Source organism: Nerophis ophidion, linkage group LG09 (assembly GCF_033978795.1).
Source record: "Nerophis ophidion isolate RoL-2023_Sa linkage group LG09, RoL_Noph_v1.0, whole genome shotgun sequence".
Taxonomy (NCBI): domain Eukaryota; kingdom Metazoa; phylum Chordata; class Actinopteri; order Syngnathiformes; family Syngnathidae; genus Nerophis; species Nerophis ophidion.
Genome location: NC_084619.1, coordinates 75,526,065 through 75,550,746, shown reverse-complemented (window position 1 = coordinate 75,550,746; position 24,682 = coordinate 75,526,065). Strand labels below are relative to the sequence as shown.

At 41.4% G+C, this 24,682-nt stretch overlaps 1 protein-coding gene across 5 annotated transcripts in view; it reads right to left on the bottom strand.

Moving 5' to 3' along the window:
- Positions 1 to 24,682, bottom strand: part of pcdh15a (protocadherin-related 15a) — a 564,893-nt gene that overhangs the window by 201,247 nt on the left and 338,964 nt on the right. For all 5 annotated transcript variants that reach the window (XM_061911787.1, XM_061911785.1, XM_061911784.1 and 2 more), the window contains one exon: positions 11,677 to 11,770. In XM_061911787.1, the coding sequence (XP_061767771.1) occupies positions 11,677 to 11,770 (94 nt within the window). The remainder of the gene's footprint in view (positions 1 to 11,676; positions 11,771 to 24,682) is intronic.

The window sequence follows — 24,682 nt, the reverse complement described above, 5'->3', positions numbered from 1 at the left end:
CATGTGTGATGTATCATGTTGTATGCATGCATGTGTGATGTATCATGTTGTATGCATGCACGTGTGATGTATCATGTTGTATGCATGCACGTGTGATGTATCATGTTGTATGCATGCATGTGTGATGTATCATGTTGTATGCATGCACGTGTGATCAATCATGTTGTATGCATGCATGTGTGATGTATCATGTTGTATGCATGCATGTGTGATGTATCATGTTGTATGCATGTGTGTGTGATGTATCATGTTGTATGCATGCGTGTGTGATGTATCATGTTGTATGCATGCGTGTGTGATGTATCATGTTGTATGCATGCATGTGTGATGTATCATGTTGTATGCATGCATGTGTGATGCATCATGTTGTATGCATGCATGTGTGATGTATCATGTTGTATGCATGCATGTGTGATGTATCATGTTGTATGCATGCATGTGTGATGTATCATGTTGTATGCATGCATGTGCGATGTATCATGTTGTATGCGTGCATGTGTGATGTATCATGTTGTATGCATGCATGTGTGATGCATCATGTTGTATGCATGCATGTGTGATGTATCATGTTGTATGCATGCATGCATGTGTGATGTATCATGTTGTATGCATGCATGTGTGATGTATCATGTTGTATGCATGCATGTGTGATGTATCATGTTGTATGCATGCATGTGTGATGCATCATGTTGTATGCATGCATGTGTGATGTATCATGTTGTATGCATGCACGTGTGATGTACCATGTTGTATGCATGCATGTGTGATGTATCATGTTGTATGCATGCATGTGTGATGTATCATGTTGTACGCATGCATGTGTGATGTATCATGTTGTATGCATGCATGTGTGATGTATCATGTTGTATGCATGCATGTGTGATGTATCATGTTGTACGCATGCACGTGTGATGTATCATGTTGTATGCATGCTTGTGTGATGTATCATGTTGTATGCATGCATGTGTGATGTATCATGTTGTATGCATGCATGTGTGATGTATCATGTTGTATGCATGCATGTGTGATGTATCATGTTGTATGCATGCATGTATGATGTATCATGTTGTATGCATGCATGTGATGTATCATGTTGTATGCATGCATGTGATGTATCATGTTGTATGCATGCATGTGTGATGTATCATGTTGTATGCATGCATGTGATGTATCATGTTGTATGCATGCATGTGATGTATCATGTTGTATGCATGCATGTGCGATGTATCATGTTGTATGCATGCATGTGATGTATCATGTTGTATGCATGCATGTGTGATGTATCATGTTGTATGCATGCATGTGTGATGTATCATGTTGTATGCATGCATGTGTGATGTATCATGTTGTATGCATGCACGTGTGATGCATCATGTTGTATGCATGCATGTGTGATGTATCATGTTGTATGCATGCATGTGTGATGCATCATGTTGTATGCATGCATGTGTGATGTATCATGTTGTATGCATGCACGTGTGATGTACCATGTTGTATGCATGCATGTGTGATGTATCATGTTGTATGCATGCATGTGTGATGTATCATGTTGTACGCATGCATGTGTGATGTATCATGTTGTATGCATGCATGTGTGATGTATCATGTTGTATGCATGCATGTGTGATGTATCATGTTGTACGCATGCACGTGTGATGTATCATGTTGTATGCATGCATGTATGATGTATCATGTTGTATGCATGCATGTGATGTATCATGTTGTATGCATGCATGTGATGTATCATGTTGTATGCATGCATGTGTGATGTATCATGTTGTATGCATGCATGTGATGTATCATGTTGTATGCATGCATGTGATGTATCATGTTGTATGCATGCATGTGCGATGTATCATGTTGTATGCATGCATGTGATGTATCATGTTGTATGCATGTGATGTATCATGTTGTATGCATGCATGTGTGATGTATCATGTTGTATGCATGTTCCAAATAAACTCAAAGTTTGTCAGATTGTCATCCTGGTATTTATTTATTCATGTGTTCAGTTGTCTTTACTGTCTTTTATTTTGTGTTTATGCATTCTTTTATTTATAATTCCGTAATGAATAAGAATGTATTCACAACATTGCATAAACTATACATAAATGCAACTCACATCTTCTATCATTTTCTTAAGGGTTGAATGAGCGTCCGCTTCTTCTTCCTCCTTCTGGGACACATTGAACGGGGCCAGCAGGAAACATGATGTTCCTAACTTGCCAGCGGGTATACCAGGCAAACATAAGCACTACCATAACTGCCACTTCCTGCAGAGCGGCATGCACCATCATGCCAGCGGAGAGTTAGAGGCAGCCTTCTACCGGACCATAAAAGTGGGAGTTTGACGCGGGGCCAGACCTCGCTGACAGCTCATATACCAGCCTCTTCATTACACCTCACACTCCGCACACCCAAAGACCAAAACCGCGTTTCACCCCGGCCCGGAACGGCGACAGCTGCCCGAACTCCACCAAGGGAGTTGACATTTAATTAAATTAAGATGGTTTATATGATTATCAGAGCACGCGGTGGCAGACGGAACATGCAGAAAGTGTTATGGGGGGGGGGGGGGGGGGGGTACTGTCACCAGCTGACATATACTTTAAATATACATACCAGACCAGTGAAGTTGCATGTTGTGTAAATGGTAAATAAAAACAGAGTACAATGATCCTTTTCAATTTATATTCAATTGAATGGACTGCAAAGACAAGATATTTCATGTTGGAACTGGAAAACCTTGTTATTTTTTGCAAATGATCATTCATTCAGTATTTAATGGCAGCAACACATTGCAAAAAAGTTGTCACAGGGGCATTTTTTACCACTGTGTTACATGACCTTTCCTTTTAACAACGTTTGGGAACTGAGGAGACACATTTTTGAAGCTTTCAGGTGGAATTATTTTCGATTTTTGCTTGATGTTGTCATGTCTGTGTGTTCATATTTTGTTTTAGTCATGTTCAGTTTTGTTTTTTGGACACTCATTTCCTGTTTTTGCACTTCCTGGTTTGTTTTGTTACTATAGCAAGTCAATAGTTTTCACCTTGTCCTCATGTCACGCTCTTTTCATCTCATCTGTATACTCTAGCCTTTAAATAGACCTCCTTTTTAGACCAGTTGATCTGCCGCTTCTTTTCGCTTCTTTTCTCTCCTATGTCCCCCCCTCCCTTGTGGAGGGGGTCCGGTCCGATGACCATGGATGAAGTACCGGCTGTCCAGAGTCGGGACCCAGGATGGACCGCTCGCCTGTGTATCGGTTGGGGACATCTCTACGCTGCTGATCCGCCTCCGCTTGAGATGGTTTCCTGTGGACAGGACTCTCGCGGCTGTGTTGGAGCCACTATGGATTGAACTTTCACAGTATCATGTTAGACCCGCTCGATATCCATTGCTTTCGGTCCCCTAGAGGGGGGGGGGTTGCCCACATCTGAGGTCCTCTCCAAGGTTTCTCATAGTCAGCATTGTCACTGGCGTCCCACTGGATGTGAATTCTCTCTGCCCACTGGGTGTGAGTTTTCCTTGCCCTTTTGTGGGTTCTTCCGAGGATGTTGTAGTCGTAATGATTTGTGCAGTCCTTTGAGACATTTGTGATTTAGGGCTGTATAAATAAACATTGATTGATTGATTGTCCTCATGTCCCACACCTGTTTTCACTAATCACCACAGCATTATTTAAGCCTGTCTGTTTCTGTTGTTCATTTTGGCAACATCACCTTCTACCACCCTCGATCACCTGCTACGCACCTTGTAAATCAATGCCAATGATCCATGTCCCGTTCTCGTCCTGTTCCAAATTAAGTTTTCTTGTTATTTATGCCAAAGTGCAAGTTTTTGTTTACACACCCAAGTTTTTGTACCGCCATTGTGCGCGCCTTTTGTTTGCTTCCTTTTTTTGTAGTTTGTTAGTTTAATAAATAAAATATGTATTTACATTCACGTCTTGCTGGCGCCAACTTTCCTTTACCTCGGGAAAACAATCCACGCCCAAGTCTTAGTCTTGACAGATGTACAGCTTAAGAACAGGACACTCAGTTCCTGTTCTTGCACTTCCTAGTTTGTTTTGTTACTATAGCAACTCATTTGTTTTCACCTTGTCCTCATGTCTCACACCTGTTTTCACTAATCACCACAGTATTATTTAAGCCTGTCTGTTTCTGTTGTTCATTTTGGCAACATCACCTTCTACCACCCTCGATCACCTGCTACGCACCTTGTAAATCAATGCCAATGATCCATGTCCCGTTCTCGTTTTGTTCCAAATTAAGTTTTATTGTTATTTATGCCAAAGTGCAAGTTTTTGTTTACAAAGCCAAGTTTTTGTACCGCCATTGTGCGCGCCTTTTGTTTGTTTCCTTTTTTTGTAGTTTGTTAGTTTAATAAATAAAATATGTATTTACATTCACGTCTTGCTCGCGCCAACTTTCCTTTACCTCGGGAAAACAATCCACGCCCAAGTCTTAGTCTTGACAGATGTACAGCTTAAGAACAGGACACTCAGTTCCTGTTCTTGCACTTCCTAGTTTGTTTTGTTACTATAGCAACTCATTTGTTTTCACCTTGTGCTCATGTCTCACACCTGTTTTCACTAATCACCACAGTATTATTTAAGCCTGTCTGTTTCTGTTGTTCATTTTGGCAACATCACCTTCTACCACCCTCGATCACCTGCCACGCACCTTGTAAATCAATGCCAATGATCCATGTCCCGTTCTCGTCCTGTTCCAAATTAAGTTTTCTTGTTATTTATGCCAAAGTGCAAGTTTTTGTTTACACAGCCAAGTTTTTGTACCGCCATTGTGCGCGCCTTTTGTTTGCTTCCTTTTTTTGTAGTTTGTTAGTTTAATAAATAAAATATGTACTTACATTCACGTCTTGCTCGCGGCAACTTTCCTTTACCTCGGGAAAACAATCCACGCCCAAGTCTTAGTCTTGACAGATGTACAGCTTAAGAACAGGACACTCAGTTCCTGTTCTTGCACTTCCTAGTTTGTTTTGTTACTATAGCAACTCATTTGTTTTCACCTTGTCCTCATGTCTCACACCTGTTTTCACTAATCACCACAGTATTATTTAAGCCTGTCTGTTTCTGTTGTTCATTTTGGCAACATCACCTTCTACCACCCTCGATCACCTGCTACGCACCTTGTAAATCAATGCCAATGATCCATGTCCCGTTCTCGTTTTGTTCCAAATTAAGTTTTATTGTTATTTATGCCAAAGTGCAAGTTTTTGTTTACAAAGCCAAGTTTTTGTACCGCCATTGTGCGCGCCTTTTGTTTGTTTCCTTTTTTTGTAGTTTGTTAGTTTAATAAATAAAATATGTATTTACATTCACGTCTTGCTCGCGCCAACTTTCCTTTACCTCGGGAAAACAATCCACGCCCAAGTCTTAGTCTTGACAGATGTACAGCTTAAGAACAGGACACTCAGTTCCTGTTCTTGCACTTCCTAGTTTGTTTTGTTACTATAGCAACTCATTTGTTTTCACCTTGTCCTCATGTCTCACACCTGTTTTCACTAATCACCACAGTATTATTTAAGCCTGTCTGTTTCTGTTGTTCATTTTGGCAACATCACCTTCTACCACCCTCGATCACCTGCTACGCACCTTGTAAATCAATGCCAATGATCCATGTCCCGTTCTCGTCCTGTTCCAAATTAAGTTTTCTTGTTATTTATGCCAAAGTGCAAGTTTTTGTTTACACAGCCAAGTTTTTGTACCGCCATTGTGCGCGCCGTTTGTTTGCTTCCTTTTTTTGTAGTTTGTTAGTTTAATAAATAAAATATGTACTTACATTCACGTCTTGCTCGCGGCAACTTTCCTTTACCTCGGGAAAACAATCCACGCCCAATTCTTAGTCTTGACAGATGTACAGCTTAAGTTGTCCAACAGTCCGGGGTCTCTGTTGTGGTATTTTACACTTAATAATGTCCCAAATATTTTCAATGTTTGGCACATTACCGCAATGTTTTAGCATGGTACTTCCGCGGAAAATTTAAAATTGCAATTTAGTCAACTAAAGCGGCCGTATTGGCATGTGTTGCAATGTTAATATTTCATCATTGATATATAAACTATCAGACTGCGTGGTCGCTAGTAGTGGCTTTCAGTAGAACTTTAAGTGCACTCACCTGTTGTTGTTGTTTTTTGGTTTAAGCATAAGACACCTTTTTACCTGCATCTACAAAGCAATTAGCTACCGGCTGCCACCTACTGATATGGAAGGGTATTACACGGTTACTCTGCCGAGCTCTAGACAGCACCGACACTCAACAACAACACATCATTTGAAGACTAGAATTACTGGTTTGCAAAAAATGTTTTTAACCCAAATTAAATAATCTCCCACGGCACACCAGACTGTATCTCACGGCACACTAGTCTGCCGCGGCACAGTGGTTGAAAAACACTGCCCGGGGCGACCAATCCCTTGCCCTAAAATATAATTTCCCTAAATATAAATAAAATGCATTGACACCAATGTAAATTCCACAAATCCTTCCTCACAGGATCTAATAACTGTGCTTAAAAAAAATACAATAAATAAACACAAAAAACCTACTCTATTGAGCATGAAAAAGATTCCTAATGTAAACTATCTCATGTTTTACATTGGAGCTTTGTTTTGCATCATCCTAATAACATCTGAACACTTCCAGTTATGATAACACAGCAGTTTTGTACATAAAACAGCAGGTAATTAACATAATACGAATTTAATGATCACATTTTTCAACTCATCTTTTCCACCCGCTCTCCAACTGGCATTAACATCAACAGAAGTGCAAACTAAAACTGGACTTTCTTGCCTTCTTTGATGCAAATTATCCCTAAATTCTATTCAATTCATTATATTCATCCCTCAAGAGGAGATTCGTATTGAGCAGCAAGTTGTCATGTTTTACAAGGACTACACACGGCCCGCAATGAATAAATAGTCAACAAAATACATAAACAGTACAAAGACACAACACTAAAAATGTGATTTGTAATGATTTACTTTTGCAGGTGACATTAACTTCATTCTTTCCATCCATCTTTTCCCGTTTACCAGAGGTTCTGTCGCGGGGGCAGCAGCCTAAGCAGGGAAGCCCAGACTTTCCACTCCCCAGCCACTTCGTCCAGTTCTTCCCGGGGCATCCCGAGGTGTTCCCAGGCCAGCCGGGAGACATAGTCTTACCAACGTGTCCTGGGTCTTCCCCGTGGCCTCCTACCGGTCGGACATGCCCTAAACACCTCCCTAGAAAGGCGTTCAGGTGGCATCCTGACCAGATGCCCGAACCACCTCATCTGGCTCCTCTCCATGTGGAGGAGCAGCGGCTTTACTTTGAGTTCCTCCCGGATGGCAGAGCTTCTCACCCTATCTCTAAGGGAGAGACCCAAACTCATTTGGGCCGCTTGTACCCGTGATCTTATCCTTTCGGTCATGACCCAAAGCTCATGACCATAGGTGAGGATGGGAACGTAGATCGACCGGTAAATTTAGAGCTTTGCCTTCCGGCTCATCTCCTTCTTCACCACAATGGATCGGTACAACGTCCACATTACTGAAGACGCCGCACCGATCCGCCTGTCGATCTCACCATCCACTCTTCCCTCACTCGTGAACAAGACTCCGAGGTACTTGAACTCCTCCACTTGGGGCAGGGTCTCCTCCCCAACCCGGAGATGGCACTCCACCCTTTTCCGGGCAAGAACCATGGACTCGGACTTGGAGGTGCTGATTCTCATCCCGGTCGCTTCACACTCGGCTGCGAACCGATCCAGTGAGAGCTGAAGATCCTGGCCAGATGAAGCCATCAGGACCACATCATCTGCAAAAAGCAGAGACCTAATCCTGCAGCCACCAAACCAGAACCCCTCAACGCCTTGACTGCGCCTAGAAATTCTGTCCATAAAAGTTCTGAACAGAATGGGTGACAAAGGACAGCCTTGGCGGAGTCCAACCCTCACTGGAAACGAGTCCGACTTACTGCCAGCAATGTGGACCAAGCTCTGACACTGATCATACAGGAAGTGGACCGCCACAATCAGACAGTCCGATTCCCCATACTCTCTGAGCACTCCCCACAGGACTCCCCGAGGGACACGGTCCAATGCCTTCCCCAAGTCCACAAAGCACATGTAGACTGGTTGGGCAAACTCCCATGCACCCTCAAGAACCCTGTTACAAGTTACTCTTGATTAAATGTAGTTAAGCTACAGGGGAAGCTTTCCCCGGTGAATTGTAACAAGCAAAAATACACTATAGTGCCAAAAGTATTTGTCCGACCATGGACGAGTCTGGGTTTGGAGCCTTGTGGGAACACTTTGTAGCGGGCCTCTTCCAATTCCAACATGACCGTGCACCAGTGCACAAAGCAAGACCCTGACATCCATGAAGACATGGATGACAGAGTCTGGTGTGGATGTACTTGACTGGCTTGCACAGAGTCCTGACCTGAACCTGATCGAACACCTTTGGGATGAATTATAACGGAGACTGAGCGCACCGCCACAATCAGACAGTCTGATACCTCATAGTCTCTGAGCACTCCCCACAGGACTTCCCGAGGGACACGGTCCTTCTCTGACTAAAGAAACATGAACTCACATCTCTGAGAGTCGTCAAGTTGACCTGACTCGTTGACATCACCTTCAACATTAAACAGACTTTATTTATAAAACCAATGTAGCAAACATAAATATGATGCCAATGTTGCCGTTATTTTCAAGTAGATTGAGTACCAGACTTTTTTTTATTTTTTATCGGTGTTGTAAATGTTCTTGTCAACACCATATCTCACATTTTAGCTTTCACCTGATTGTTTTGAATAAAAATGTTCCACAAAAGATTTGATGCAGAAAGTTACCCTGACCTTATCCTGTTTTCTGACTGATTGTTCCCTGACTGTCAATTGTTGTGCTGACAAAAGTGGTTATTTTAACACAAAGCCTGATCTTCTCACACCTCAATCCAAGTTTGTTAGAATCATTATGTTTAAGTTATCACACAACTCTCATGCTTATAGGCTGTTGATATAGTTATTATCAATTGTGCTGAATTTACACTTTTCTATCCGTGCAACGTCACACAACGGTCATCTTGCTTGGCGACTTGTCTGGTGTCAGCAGTGTGTTTCAAACCCTGCCTGCTGACAACTAAGGATGGACATAGATAGGCTACTGTCAACCACTTGTGATCTGATTGGCTATCGCAACTCTCTACTCAATCACAGGACACGTTCGACCTTGGGCCAGTTAGAAGGCCTTACTGATGACAACTTGTGATCTGATTGGTGATCACAATTATCTATCAACTGTATGTGCCAGCTCGCGTAAAGTGCACAGACGCCGGCATCCTTGATTCCGAAGGCAGATTTGGTACAGCATGGCAACATAAGATGGCTGGATTCTGATTGGATAAAAACTAAAACTAAGAACAACATATCGTAATTCCTTGAATTGCCACGGGGTGTATAGTATGCGCCTGCCTAGAATTACTGCCTGGTCAAACTCGTTTCGCAAAATAATTATCATATACCGGTATAGCTCGGTTGGTAGAGTGGCCGTGCCAGCAACTTGAGGGTTGCATGTTCGATTCCCGCTTCCGCCATCCTAGTCTGTGCCGTTGTGTCCTTGGGCAAGACACTTTACCCACCTGCTTCCAGTGCCACCCACACTGGTTTAAATGTAACTTAGATATTGGGTTTCACTATGTAAAGCGCTTTGAGTCACTAGAGAAAAAGCGCTATATAAGTATAATTCACTTCACTTCGCATATGCCTAGAATTTCCGCCGGGTCAAACTCATTTCACCAAATAATTAGCATATGCCTAGAATTTCCGCAGGGTCAAACGCGTCACGTCACGAGTGACACTTCACCTGTCATCATTTTCAAAATGGAGGAGGCTGATTTCAATCGTTTGAAATCGCATAAAGGGAAGAAGATTAAGAGCTATTCAGTAGGATTTAAGGTCCAAGCTATTGAATATGCTAAAAAGAACAGTAAGCAGCTATGTTTTATTAATATACCGTAGCTGCGTGTGTCAAATATGAGTCAATAAATGACTCCCGCCTCCTTCTTGCGACTGCTCGGCTGCAGAAGAAGTGACAACAAGCAGCAAGAGTGAGCAGCGGTCGTTATTTTTTTCCCTCTCGCTTGCACTTTTAACATGGAGGATTACATATCTAAAATAGGACAGTTTTCTAAACTGGACTTTCAATCGAAGCAGGAGGTAATAAAGGAAGATCTCCATCGAGACAGAAAGACTTTCAAAACTGAAGAAAGATAAGGAAGACTTCTAAAAACAAGTTATCGATGCTTTTGATCAGAAGGAGCTGCGCATGGACTTCATTTATAAGTAAAGGTAAGACCATAATAACGTTTTTTTTTTTATTAAATGTGCTTTTAATGATGGTATCTTTACATCACACTCAATTTTTTAAGCGCAGGCCTACATTTACCGCATGCCTTTGGTAAACACCGGAGTGAGAAGAGATTTTGAATTAATTAGCGCCCTGGAGGCAATTCAAGGAAATACGTTAGTATGACATGAGAGAATATGAATAGTTTTAGATAATTAGGGAAAGTAAATACAAAAAATAATTGTATCTTTAATTAAGATCAGCAGAGAAGGCCTCACCGGCCCTGACAGCACACCACTGTTGCAATCTAGATGATAATTACTTCATTTTTTTAAAATCAGGATTGATAATGCAGAGTTCTGTAGGATTTTGTAGAACTAGTGCAGGTGTTAGTAGACTATGGACAAAGGGAAGCAGAATTTTATAGGATTTTGCAAAACAAATTGCACTGTAGTTTGTAGATAAAAATAACATTATTTCATCCAAAAGTGAATAACTCCTAATTCCAATGCTTTTTTAACCTCTTAAGGTTTTTTTTATTTGTCTTTGCTATTTGGGATTATTGGACCCAAGGTAGAATAAAAACTAAGAATCAACTTCTGATATGACGTACTTAGTCCATAAGTACACAAACGTGTACGTCATGTTTAGTGATATGCTTATTCTTATTTTTACACTTTTATTCCCCCAAATTCCATTGTATGTTGTACTCTTCTGACACCGCCAGATGGCAGTATAAGTGTCCACATAAGTGGCCATAATTCAATTCAGTAGTGTACGCAATTTTGGAAATAAGAGCTAAAAGGTGCTGTCCACGCATGTGGACACCAAGCCTTTATAAGGACAATATATAGAGAACAATCGTTTTATGTAACTTAATTGCTTTCTTCTTACATATATAACGGGGACGGCATGGCGCGGTTGGGAGAATGGCCGTGCCAGCAACCTGAGGGTTCCTGGTTCGATCCCCACCTTCTACCAACCTCTTCACGTCCGTTGTGTCCTTGGGCGAGACATTTCACCCTTGCTCCTGATGGGTTGTGGTTAGGGCCTTGCATGGCATCAGTGTGTGAATGTGTGTGTGTGAATGGGTGAATGTGGAAATAGTGTCAAAGCCCTTTGAGTACCTTGAAGGTAGAAATGCGCTATTTACCATTTACCTTTAGCGGTAGAAAAATGGATGGATGGATGGCATTGTTTTATATAATATATTTGCTATCTTCTTACATAAATACCGACTAATCACAATTAAATGAGCAACCAACTGATGTCTATTTGTTAGAATAAAAAAATTGACAAAAGGGAATAATGTGCCTCACCCCTCCGGGGTTGCCATCCGAGGCTGTGACGACCAGACGGTAGCGGTCCGTGGTTTCCCGGTCCAGAGGTTTTTCCAGAATAAGAAGTCCAATCCTGTGGAGAGTAGAAAACCACACCTGAGACTGAAGGCCCAAAATGTCCAATGCAAGGATTTGTGTATCTTTGATAAGCATATTCAACAGTGGGAGCAGTGAGCAGCAGCGGTGGCCGCGCCCAGGAATCGTTTTTGGTAATATAACCCCTAATTTTAACCTTTGATGCCGAGTGTCAAGCAGGGAGGTAATGGCTCCCATTTTTATAGTCTTTGGTATGACTCGGTCAGGGTTTGAACTCACAACCTAAACATTAGCAAAGCTATGTAATTTAACTACATTTCCCACTAGCTTGGCACTAGCTTAGCAACTCTTTTAATGAGTCGCATTTTTTTCCTGTAGCTTAAGTACTTTTTGACCCATGTATCACGTAAGTAAGTAAGTACATTTTATTTATAAAGCAATTTTTACAGAAAAAATCTAAAAACATATTTGAAGTAAAACAACAATTCAACTAAAACCACAGGGGCAACATCATTAAAAAGGATACAAAGTGGATTGCAAATGATAGTTAAAAGGTGCATTAATTAAAAACTTTACTAAAAAGATATTTCTTTAAATGTTTTTCTTCAAAGATTTAACACAGTCAAGATCACAGAAGGGCTGGTGCAAGTTGTTCCAGAGTCTGGGAGCTGTAGCCTGGAATGCCAGGTCTCTACAGGTTTTAAAAAAACAAGTTTTGGGGATCTTTAGAAGACCCTGGTCTAAAGACCGGAGGCTGCGCCCTGAGAAGTAGGGGCATGGCAAGTCAGTGCTGAATAATTGTATCTAAGTTATCACACAACTTTGTGTTTCCATGAGTTCCCGGCGAGTAGACAAAAGCTGTCTTTGATCTTACCAAGCAAAAGGCTTGTAAAACTCCACTGTATAGGATGGGAAGCGACATGAAGGTGTTGGTTTCTTTGATCTATTGTAATCCACAGGAAGATCTTGTCTCGAACCGATATCTACAATGCAGAGGGGAAGCAGGACCTGACGCCAGCTCCAGGCATCTCTTCTTTGAACTGTTTTGAGACCAAGGACGACGGCTGTTTACGACCCCCTCACCCTTAGAAACAACTGTTGCCATGCAATAAGGGAAAGTCCAAATGAAAGAGGAGGTGTACAATATTTTGTCAGAGCGTGGTGAAGGACTGTACGGAGCTGCAGCTCAGACGTTTCTCCTCATTGAGCTAAATTGAATCCTGTCTCTGTTTAATTCCTTGCTTCTTGTCTGTTTAATAGATGCAATCTGTGTTTGAACCTGACAAGTCCCCAGCATGCAACGCACGGACTAAAATCTTCAACTCAATGCGGAATTTAACTGGAAGCCAATGACGACTGGACAAAACGGGGGTGATACGGGCTGTTCTGGGTGCACCGGTCAAAAGTCTGGCAGTTGCATTTTGTACAGTCTGAAGTCTCTTTAGCGTTGACTTGTTGAAGAGAGTCAACAGAGAATTGTGATAGTCAATGTGAGATGAAATGAACGCCCGAATGATCATTTCCAGATCCAATTCTGACGACAAATTTCTCACTTTAGAAATATTTCTGAGATGATTAAAAACAGTTTTTTGTCAGTTGACCGCAGTGACCCTGCAAAGATACGGACTGATTATCTGATATCAATTATTAGACTTTCTGTTTTGTTTGAATTTATCTGGAGGAAATTTGAAGACAACCTGTTTTTAATGGAGGTTATGCACGCCAAGAACTCTGATAAAAAGAGAAACTCTGAATCATTGAAGGATCATAAAAGTTGAATACATCAACTTAAATGTACTTAAATGTATAATAGACTGTATTTACATTATTCACATGTGAATAATGTTGTTTAATAAACTAGATCTACGTTATTCACATGTGAATTTTTTCACCATTCTTCCAAAAGGGGGAGAAGGCCTGGCTCCCAGTCTCTGTTCTAAATCATCCCAAAGGTGTTCATTTGGGTTCAGGTCAGGACTCTGTGCAAGCCAGTCAAGTACATCCACACCAGACTCTGTCATCCATGAACCTTGCTTTGTGCACTGGTGCACAGTCATGTTGGAATTGGAAGGGGCCCGCTACAAAGTGTTCCTACAAGGCTCCAAACCCAGACTCGTCCATGGGTGGACAAATACTTTTGGCCATATAGTCTACTTTTGCTTGTTACAATTCTCCATGGATAGCTTCCCCTGTAGCTTAGCTACATTTAATCGAGAGTAACTTGTAACTTGGTCCTTGAGGGTGCATGGGAGTTTTCCCAACCAGTCTACATGTGCTTTGTGGACTTGGAGAAGACATTGGACCGTGTCCCTCGGGAAGTCCTGTGGGGAGTGCTCAGAGAGTATGGGGTATCGGACTGTCTGATTGTGGCGGTCCACTTCCTGTATGATCAGTGTCAGAGTTTGGTCCGCATTGGTGGTAGTAAGTCGGACACGTTTCCAGTGAGGGTTGGACTCCGCCAAGGCTGTCCTTTGTCACCCATTCTGTTCAGAACTTTTATGGACAGAATTTCTAGGCGCAGTCAAGGCTTTGAGGTGATCCGGTTTGGTGACTGCAGGATTAGGTCTCTGCTTTTTGCAGATGATGTGGTCCTGATGGCTTCATCTGGCCAGGATCTTCAGCTCTCACTGGATCGGTTGGCAGCCGAGTGTGAAGCGACTGGGATGAGAATCAGCACCTCCAAGTCCGAGTCCATGGTTCTTGCCCGGAGAAGGGTGGAGTGCCATCTCCGGGTTGGGGAGGAGACCCTGCCCCAAGTGGAGGAGTTCAAGTACCTAGGAGTCTTGTTCACGAGTGAGGGAAGAGTGGATGGTGAGATCGACAGGTGGATCGGTGCGGCGTCTTCAGTAATGCGGACGTTGTACCGATCCGTTGTGGTGAAGAAGGAGCTGAGCCGGAAGGCAAAGCTCTCAATTTATCGGTTGATCTACGTTCCCATCCTCACCTACGGTCATGAGCTTTGGGTCATGACCGAAAGGACAAGATCACGGGTACAAGCGGCCTCTCCCTTAGAGATAGGGTGAGAAGCTCTGTCATCCGGGAAGAACTCAAAGTAAAGCCGCTGCTCCTCCACATGGAGAGGAGCCAGATGAGGTGGTTCGGGCATCTGGTCAGGATGCCACCCGAACGCCTTTCTAGGGAGTTGTTTCGGGCACGTCCGACCGGTAGGAGGCCACGGGGAAGACCCAGGACACGTTGGGAAGACTATGTCTCCTGGCTGGCCTGGGAACGCCTCGGGATCCCCCGGGAAGAGCTGGACGAAGTGGCTGGGGAGAGGGAAGTCTGGGTTTCCCTGCTTAGGCTGCTGCCCCCGCCACCCAACCTCAGATAAGCGGAAGAAGATGGATGGATGGATGGAATAACTTGTAGCTTAGTTTGTCCATCACTGCTTATTTGCACAAACAACTCCCAGGAAAAACAAAATGTAACCCAGGAGAACACAATTGGGCGATTCTCTCGCACAATTGGAACTTAAAGCCACTTTGGACCGAGCGGGGAACCGAACAGATCTCATCCATCAATCATAAGGAATCTTAGAAACCGAATTTGATGGTGTCCAATGACTTTTGTTAAGACTCTCAATCAATCAATAAATGCTTGTTTATATAGGCCTAAATATAAAAGTGTCTCAAAGGGCTGCACAAGCCATGACGACATCCTCGGTTCAGATCCCACATCAGGGCAAGGAAAAACTCAACCCGGTGGGACGACAATGAGAAACCTCGGAGAGTCTTGAGTATTTAGACATGAAAGACCACCGAGTGAGGACGCAGACCTCTACCGTGGTCCTGAGGCTGGTACACAGCAAATATTTTCTACATCTTTTTTTTTTAACCTGTTATATATAATGGATGTTATCTGTCAAGTCCAATTTATCTGGAACACGGTAAAAATTCACAAGCGCACATTTTTGTATCTTTTTTTTTTCTTTTGGGAGGTCTATATATAACATTACAAAAAAAAAGGATGTTATATATAGACTTCACACAAAAAAAAAGATACAAAAATGTGCGCTTGTGAATTTTTACCGTGTTCCAGATAAATTGGAATTGAGTTTTGCTCGTAAATGTTTTGTTATTGTTGGCCCTCACCCGTTTTAGGGCTAATTTAAGGGACAAATTCCCTCGGAGTCCTAGCACACCTAAGACCACAACCATCTTAGACTCAAAATGATTTGGTTTTTGCCGTCTTTGGTCGGACAAAAAGTGTCTTGGTGTGTTAGATATCTCTTTTTGAAATGGTTGTATATCAATATTAGGCTTGTACGGTATACCTGTATTGGTATAGCACCGCGATACTAATGAATCATATTTAATACTATATATATACCAATTTCTAAAAAGTACCGGTTTTCCACCACTCCAGTCGTCATCACGTCATTACATTGCTGGTTTTACGAGCAGTGGAGCATGTTCGGCAGTGCACACACACAGACGACTTATAAGCTAAAAGAGTGAGTAGACAGAAAAGGGAGAACGGACACGTTTTGGCTTAAAAATAAAAAAAAATGTGAAGCTAAAATCCTTCCGCAGTTTGCAGTGTTTTAGCTTCTTCTAAATCACTAATCCTCGCCTCCATGGCGACAAGTAAAGTACCATTATCACTGCAGGACGAGGAATAGCTAAAGATGCTTCACTACACACCGTAGCTCACCGGCATTACCGCTAATGATGCCGTACCTGAATGTAAACGAACACCATGGGTGGATCTACACCCAACATTCAGTGTAACGATACCAAATACAAGAGCATATTTTAGTCGATACTAGTAAGATTAAATCAATATGTTTTAGGATCACAAAATATGTTTTTCATTTTTTTCTAGTTTTTTATTATATTTACAAACTCCGGAAATACGTCCCTGGACTAATGAGGACTTTGAATATGACCAATGTATGATTCTGTAAGTACTTGGTATCGGATTGATACCCAAACTTGTGGCATCATCCACAACTAATGCAAAGTATCAAACAACATGATAATACATGATTATTTCTTTTTAACAGAAGTGTAGATAAAAGATGTCAAAAGAGAAAATAAGCAGATATTAACATCAAAAGAATAAGTAAATAATTAATTCATTTTCTACCATTTGTCCTTCATAATGTAGACAAAATAATAGGTGTATAAATGACACAATAAGTTACTGCATATGTCAGCAGACTAATTAGGAGCCTTTGTTTGTTTACTTACAATTAAAAGACAAGTTGTCTTGTTTTTTTCACTATTTTATTTAAAGACAAAATTGCAATAATAAACATATGTTTAGTCTACCTTAAGATTTGTTCTTTAAAATAAAGCTAAATAAAGTCCCCTTTATTTAGAAATGTATCGAAATGTATTAAAATACATTTTGGTACCGGTACCAGTACTAAAATGTTATCGGTATTAGAACAATACTAGTTTGTGCTGGCTTCTATAAGCAGCTGTTCATCCTCTGTATATTCAGCTTCAAAAAAACTACACAACTGCATATGGATATGCACCACAGGTAGGCGATAATGACCCCTCCCCGGTCACCCCCAGCAGGACAAGCGGTATAGAATGTATGGATGGAAGGAAGGAAGGAAAAAGAAGCTGTAATTGAAGACCACGACAAAGGTGGACCTGCACTACTAATGATTGACTGCGTACAGGAGCAAGAACTGTAAATAGAGTTGAGGTCTACATTCTCAGTGATGTATTGACCACTGTTGGGGTTTCTAGGGGTAAATGATGAAATCAAAGAACGGGGATCAATACACATAGACGGCACAGAGGTGGACTGGGTGTGATACGACGGCACAGTTGGCATCGATCAAGTCTCTGAGCCCCCGCCCTACAGCTATGTCTTATTTAAGAAGCTGATGTGGGAGACGTTTGACAGATTGGGACAGGTGATTGATGGTTATCCTGATGGAAATAGGCATCAGAAGACAAAGTCAACAACCTTGACCACACAACAACGGAGGCCAGCGACTGTCTGCGGTATTTACTCCACTCCTCTGTGAGAGACACGTTTTATCCGAGAGAGACGACCGACGCAGCAAATCGGAGACTATGGAGAAAAAATATGAACACATTCGTAGCAAGAGGGTAGGCTAACTTTCTAGCCGGGATCTTCTCTATAGATTGGAACGAAGACTATAATGAACCATTGAGCAACCAGTGGTTTGCATCACTTAGATGGTATTATCTACGCAGTATTCATTGATTGATTGAAACTTGTATTAGTAGATTGCACAGTACAGTACATATTCTGTACAATTGACCACTAAATGGTAACACCCCAATAGGTTGTTACACTTGTATATATATATTAGGGGTGGGCAAATTAATGCGTTAATTACGAGTTAACTCATCAATCTATTAACGCCGACAATTATTTTATCGCACATTTGCGTATGTTGTTTACATGCTTTTATTTTGTTAACGCCTTTTCTTAAAAAGATGGCGTCGCCCGGCGTGTAGGGGCTCTTGGTAAAGATGGAACATTTGGCAAAAATAGCGGACAATTCTGCAAATGTCATGGCTGGCTTACAGCGTGGTCACTCCGGGATCACTTACGACCGCCAGACAATTCTGGATGTGGATAGATCGGGCCGTTTTGGACTGAATGAGGCGTGCTTGCTAGAGCGGCTAGCTAGCATGGGAATACTTTGCCGGCTACATCCAGCGGCCTGTGAAGCAGCGGAGTATATGTGTTGTCTGTCTATTTATCAATAATGCAGACCAGGAGTGTTGGCTGAGTTCTTAACGTTTACTTTCAGAGCGTGCATATCACAACATACAAGATGCCGTCATGGCGACACAACCTATACATGCTCCTCACTCCTGTTGCATGCTGGGTAGGGTAGTTCTTTTTTTTCCATGGCTCATAACATCACAATATAGTACCATGTATATGATGCCTTCAGTTTATCAAAGCACCAAGCAAACAATCGGAAAATTCCCATCATATCAATTCCTAGATATGGTCATAATTATTTTAAGTGCACTACGCAGAATAAACACAACATTATTAATATTGCTACTACAGATGATTTGATCAAAAATTCCCTAAAACAGCCCACTACCTATAATATAGGTTTTTTAAACGTAAGATCCCTGATAAAAAAAAATGTTTCTGCTGTTACCTCAGAAATTGCCTGTTCAGATGTTATGATTGTGGCTCAGAGATTTGTATGTAGATTATATTTATTTTCCATAACAAACAGGATAACTTAAATACCCTGGCAGTGGCAATAAGCTTAAATGTTTGTATTTACATTTTTGGAGTTGATTTTCATCAAATATGCTATTTAACTGCTACTGTTTAACAAGGACTGATTTAAATTGTGTTTGCACAACAAATGTTTTGGCGCTTTTGTTCATGTGAGAGAATATTCCAATAAAGGTGCACTACACACTACTTTTGAATTCATTATTGGGCTTTGTGTATACAATGCAGTTAATCGCGATTAATCGGAGAAATCGTGCGATTAACTTCGATTAAAATTTGTAATCGTTGCCCAGCCCTAATATATATATATATGTGCATACGTATGTGTGTGTGTGTATATATATATATATATATATATATATAGATATACATATATATATATATATATATATATATATATATATATATATATATATATATATATATATATATATGTATATATATATATATATATATATATATATATATATATATATATATATATATATATATATATATATATATATAACTATATATATAGTTATATATATATATATATATATATATATATATATATATATATATATATACATATATGCATGGTTTTAAGCATGGGTGTCAAACTCTGGCCCGCGGGCCAAATTTGGCTGCCGTGTATTTTAATTTGGCCCTTAAGGCAAAATCCAATTAACATTAGAGCTGGCCCGCCGGTATTATACAGCAGTGGTGCCGCTGTAACACCGCATTCACCGCTAATACTCTTACTTGCCAACCCTCACAATTTTCCCAGAAGACTCCCAAATTTCAGTGCCCCTCTCGAAAATCTCCCGGGGGCAACCATTCTCCTGAATTTCTCCCGATTTCCACCCAGACAACAATATTGAGGACCCTGCCTTTATCGTACTCTGCAACCTGTCGTCATGTCCTCTTTTCCTCCCTACAAACAGCGTGCCGGCCCCGTCACATAATATATGCGGCTTTTACGCACCGCAATGAATGCAACGCATACTTGGTCAACACCCATACTGAAGGTGGCCGTGTAAACAACTTTAACACTGTTACATATATGCGCCACACTGTGAGCCCACACCAAACAAAAATGACAAACACATTTCGGGAGAATATTCGCAACATAAACACAACAGAACAAATACCCTGAAACCCTTGCAGCACTAACTCTTCCGGGACGCTACCACCATTTTTTTAATTTTCATTTTATTTAATATGCCATTGATATTCTTTCGTTTGTTTTTTAAAAGTTGATTTTGCACTGTTAAGTTATATAAGCGTTGCTTGTTTTATATTCAGTGTTAAAGCAAATCAGTTTAGCAAACTGAGCAATAATTAACATTTTTATTCTGTGAAGTGAAGTGAATTATATTTATATAGCGCTTTTTCTCTAGGGACTCAAAGCGCTTTACATAGTGAAACCCAATATCTAAGTTACATTTAAACCAGTGTGGGTGACACTGGGAGCAGGTGGGTAAAGTGTCTTGCCCAAGGACACAACGGCACTGACTAGGATGGCGGAAGCGGGAATCGAACCTGCAACCCTCAAGTTGCTGACACGGCCGCTCTACCAACCGAGCTATGCCGCCCTGTTGAACAACTTAAGCTGTACATCTGGGCGTGGATTGTCTTCTCGAGGTAAAGGAAAGTTGGCGCGAGCAAGACGTGAATGTAATCACATATTTTATTTATTAAACTAACAAACTACAAAAAAAGGAAGCAAACAAAAGGCGGTACAAAAACTTGGCTTTGTAAACAAAAATTTGCACTTTGGCATAAATAACAAGAAAACTTAATTTGGAACAGGACGAGAACGGGACATGGATCATTGGCATTGATTTACAAGGTGCGTAGCAGGTGATCGAGGGTGGTAGAAGGTGATGTTGCCAGGATGAACAACAGAAGCAGACAGGCTTAAATAATACTGTGGTGATTAGTGAAAACAGGTGTGAGACATGAGGCCGCCCCTTCTTGCACTTTCTCTGGCTACTTGAATGTTTGATTCATTCTTTATTGTTATTTTATTTTCAAATGTATTATTAGCCTTTGGAGAAAGTTCATTTTGATACTTCCCTCAGAGGGCTGCAAATAGAAAAGAGGCATTACATTTTTATTCAAATTTTATTTGATATGCCATTGATATTTTTGTAATTATTATTATTATTATTTGAAACTCCATTTTGCATGTCACTATAAAGTAACATAAGCTTTGCTTGTTCAATATTCAATGCAAAACTTGTTTAGGTCCTATTAAAAGGTGAATTTGTTCAATTTGGCCCGCGGCTTTGTTCAGTTTTTAAATGTTGGCCCACTCTGGATTTGAGTTTGACACTCCTGGTTTAAAGCCTCTGCCTCGGAATAAAATATTTGCCTTGGTGCCCTAAAATATGAGCCCTCCTTTAAAGCAACACTTGCCTTGACCTTAAAAAGTATAAAAAAATGGAGGCCTGAGACGGCAAATGTGCTTCTGTCGGATTATCAGGCCTTGCACGAGTTAACAATCAATCAATCAATCAATCAATCAATGTTTATTTATATAGCCCCAAATCACAAATGTCTCAAAGGACTGCACAAATCATTACGACTACAACATCCTCGGAAGAACCCACAAAAGGGCAAGGAAAACTCACACCCAGTGGGCAGGGAGAATTCACATCCAGTGGGACGCCAGTGACAATGCTGACTATGAGAAACCTTGGAGAGGACCTCAGATGTGGGCAACCCCCCACACCCCCTCTAGGTGTAAGCATCCGACGGTCGGGGGGGCGGCTGTTGGAAGGAGTCAAGAGAGTCCGCAGCTGCAGGAAGAATGACGCAAACTCTCCGCTCATGTCTACGGTAGGAGCCGACTTATTACCACCATTTTCTCACCGAAACCTGCCGCTCTGTCCCATAATATCAATCAATCAATCAATGTTTATTTATATAGCCCCAAATCACAAATGTCTCAAAGGACTGCACAAATCATTACGACTACAACATCCTCGGAAGAACCCACAAAAGGGCAAGGAAAACTCACACCCAGTGGGCAGGGAGAATTCACATCCAGTGGGACGCCAGTGACAATGCTGACTATGAGAAACCTTGGAGAGGACCTCAGATGTGGGCAACCCCCCCCCCTCTAGGGGACCGAAAGCAATGGATGTGGAGCGGGTCTAACATGATACTGTGAAAGTTCAATCCATAGTGGCTCCAACACAGCCGCGAGAGTTCACTTCAAAGCAGATCCAAGACAGCAGCGAGAGTCCCGTCCACAGGAAACCATCTCAAGCGGAGGCGGATCAGCAGCGTAGAGATGTCCCTAACCCATACACAGGCGAGCGGTCCATCCTGGGTCCCGACTCTGGACAGCCAGTACTTCATCCATGGTTATCGGACCGGACCCCCTCCCTTGTGGTGGGGGGGACATAGGAGAAAAAAGAAAAGAAGCGGCAGATCAACTGGTCTAAAAAGGAGGTCTATTTAAAGGCTAGAGTATACAGATGAGTTTTAAGGTGAGACTTAAATGCTTCTACTGAGGTAGATAACAGTAGATAACAACATAACAAGTGCTCTCCGCACAGCCAGAGAATACCTTCAACGGAGCTCCAATGAAGTTGATGACGTCAACACCGTTCAACGTGTCCGAAAGGAGTTGGAAGAAGCAGATCTTATTGACATTGATACCCCTCAGAGTCGGCCTAATTGTTATTTCAACCAAGGTACCAAATAACAGACAGTATTTAATAGTCACTTTCCAAGGGAATTGATCACCATTCCAGACGGTCATCATAGAGCCGCTGCTGCTGCTATGGCGACTATCTCAAGCCCCCCCCGCCCCCCTCTCTCAGGAAAAACTGCCCCATTTATAAAGCTCCTCGGACGAGAGCGGAACTCATCATTCATAATAGCTGAAAGAGAGCCGGCGCCATATGCGGTCTGGTCGGAAAATGCAGCGCTGCAGAATCGTCTCCTCAGCGGACGTGTGAGGGCTTGAAAAATGAGGCGGCGGCGGCGCGTGCCTCGACGTGGCGTGTTGTGCACACAACTTAACAAAAGTAGCGGCTAATCATTTTTAATTAATGGCGTGTTGAAGCAGCATCTGCTTTTTGAATACCTCCGCCATTGAGTGTGTTTGTGTGCCAGCACTGCACCCTGGGAACAAGCAATTAGCGTAATTTTCCGACTACAAGGCGCACATAAAATCATTTCATTTTCTCAAAACTCGACACTGCACCTTATAAACCGCAGCCCCTAATGTACGGAATAATCCTGGTTGTGCTTACCGACCTCAGAGCTGTTTTTTTTTTTCTACAATAAGTGTGACCAGTAGATGGCAGTTACACATAAGAGAAATGTGTGGACTGCAAGATGACGCCAGTGAACAACACCAAAACGTCAAATGTTTCATTGAGAATATAGAACATTACACACCGCGTTAAAAAAAGGTCAAAATGTTTTTTGTACGACTTTGTACGTGCTATCTTCGCTTGTTAGTTAGCTTAGCTTGCTAGTTAGCTTAGCTTGTTAGCTGCTAACAAAGAGACGAGGACGTTATCAACACATCGCTCTGTTCTCTGTTGTCCTCTGTGTTTTTTATACAATTTGATTTCTATTTTACTGTTTTAATTGATTTTACCCTTTAAAATCGTTTTTAATCATATTTGTTTTTATATTGTTTTTATTGGTTTTATATTTATTTATTTTTTGTTTTTATTCAGTCATTGGTGGAGCATAATATATATATATATATATATATACTTTTTTTATTTTATTTTATTTTATTTTTAATTTTTTATTTTTTTTACAATTGTTTTTAACATGGCTGTGCAGCACTTTGGAAACGTTATTGTTGTTTAAATGTGCTTTATAAATAAAGTGGATTGGATTGGATTGGTAAACTATGAGCCGCACTGCTTAATAGATTGTGGGAGCAATTACGGCGAACATAGTCAGACGTACTGTGCTTCAACATTTGAGTATTGTTATGGTGTGTGCATAAGGACCGCAAAGACATCAATTAATTAACGTGGACCCTGTTTTAAACCAGTTGAAAAACTTATTGGGGTGTTACCATTTAGTGGTCAATTGTACAGAATATGTACTGAACTGTGCAATCTACTAATAAAAGTTTTAATCATTCAATCAATCAAACAAACATATAATCTGGTGTTTTGCCTTGCAATTCTATGCAAAAACTACTTTTTTTTAACCTCTTAGCTTGCCACTGACAGTTTGGTTATGTTTTAGTTTTTCCTCTTTGTGTTTTACTTCCTGTCAGCACTCTTATTTTTGGTTCAGTTTCCTGTTTGTCTCCCCGAGTGCGGTTTCCCCTCATGTACAGCCGATTGGCAGCCTGGCCACACCTGGTGTCAATCAGCCCGCCACTATTTATACCTGGAGTATTGTTGGCCGTTTCCTGGTTCCTGTTTGCTCTATCCTGTTAGCTGTTTTCTGGTTCCTGCAGTTTATTTTTGACGGTATAGCTCGGTTGGTAGAGTGGCCGTGCCAGCAACTTGGGGGTTGCAGGTTCGATTCCCACTTCCGCCATCCCAGTCACTGCCGTTGTGTCCTTGGACAAGACACTTTACCCACCTGCTCCCAGTGCCACCCACACTGGTTTAAATGTAACTTAGATATTGGGTTTCACTATGTAAAGCGCTTTGAGTCACTAGAGAAAAGCGCTATATAAATTCACTTCACTTCACTTCACATTAAAAGTCATGTTTTCCTGCATCAAGCCAGCCATCTCTGCATATTGGTGTTTGTCACCGACACTTCC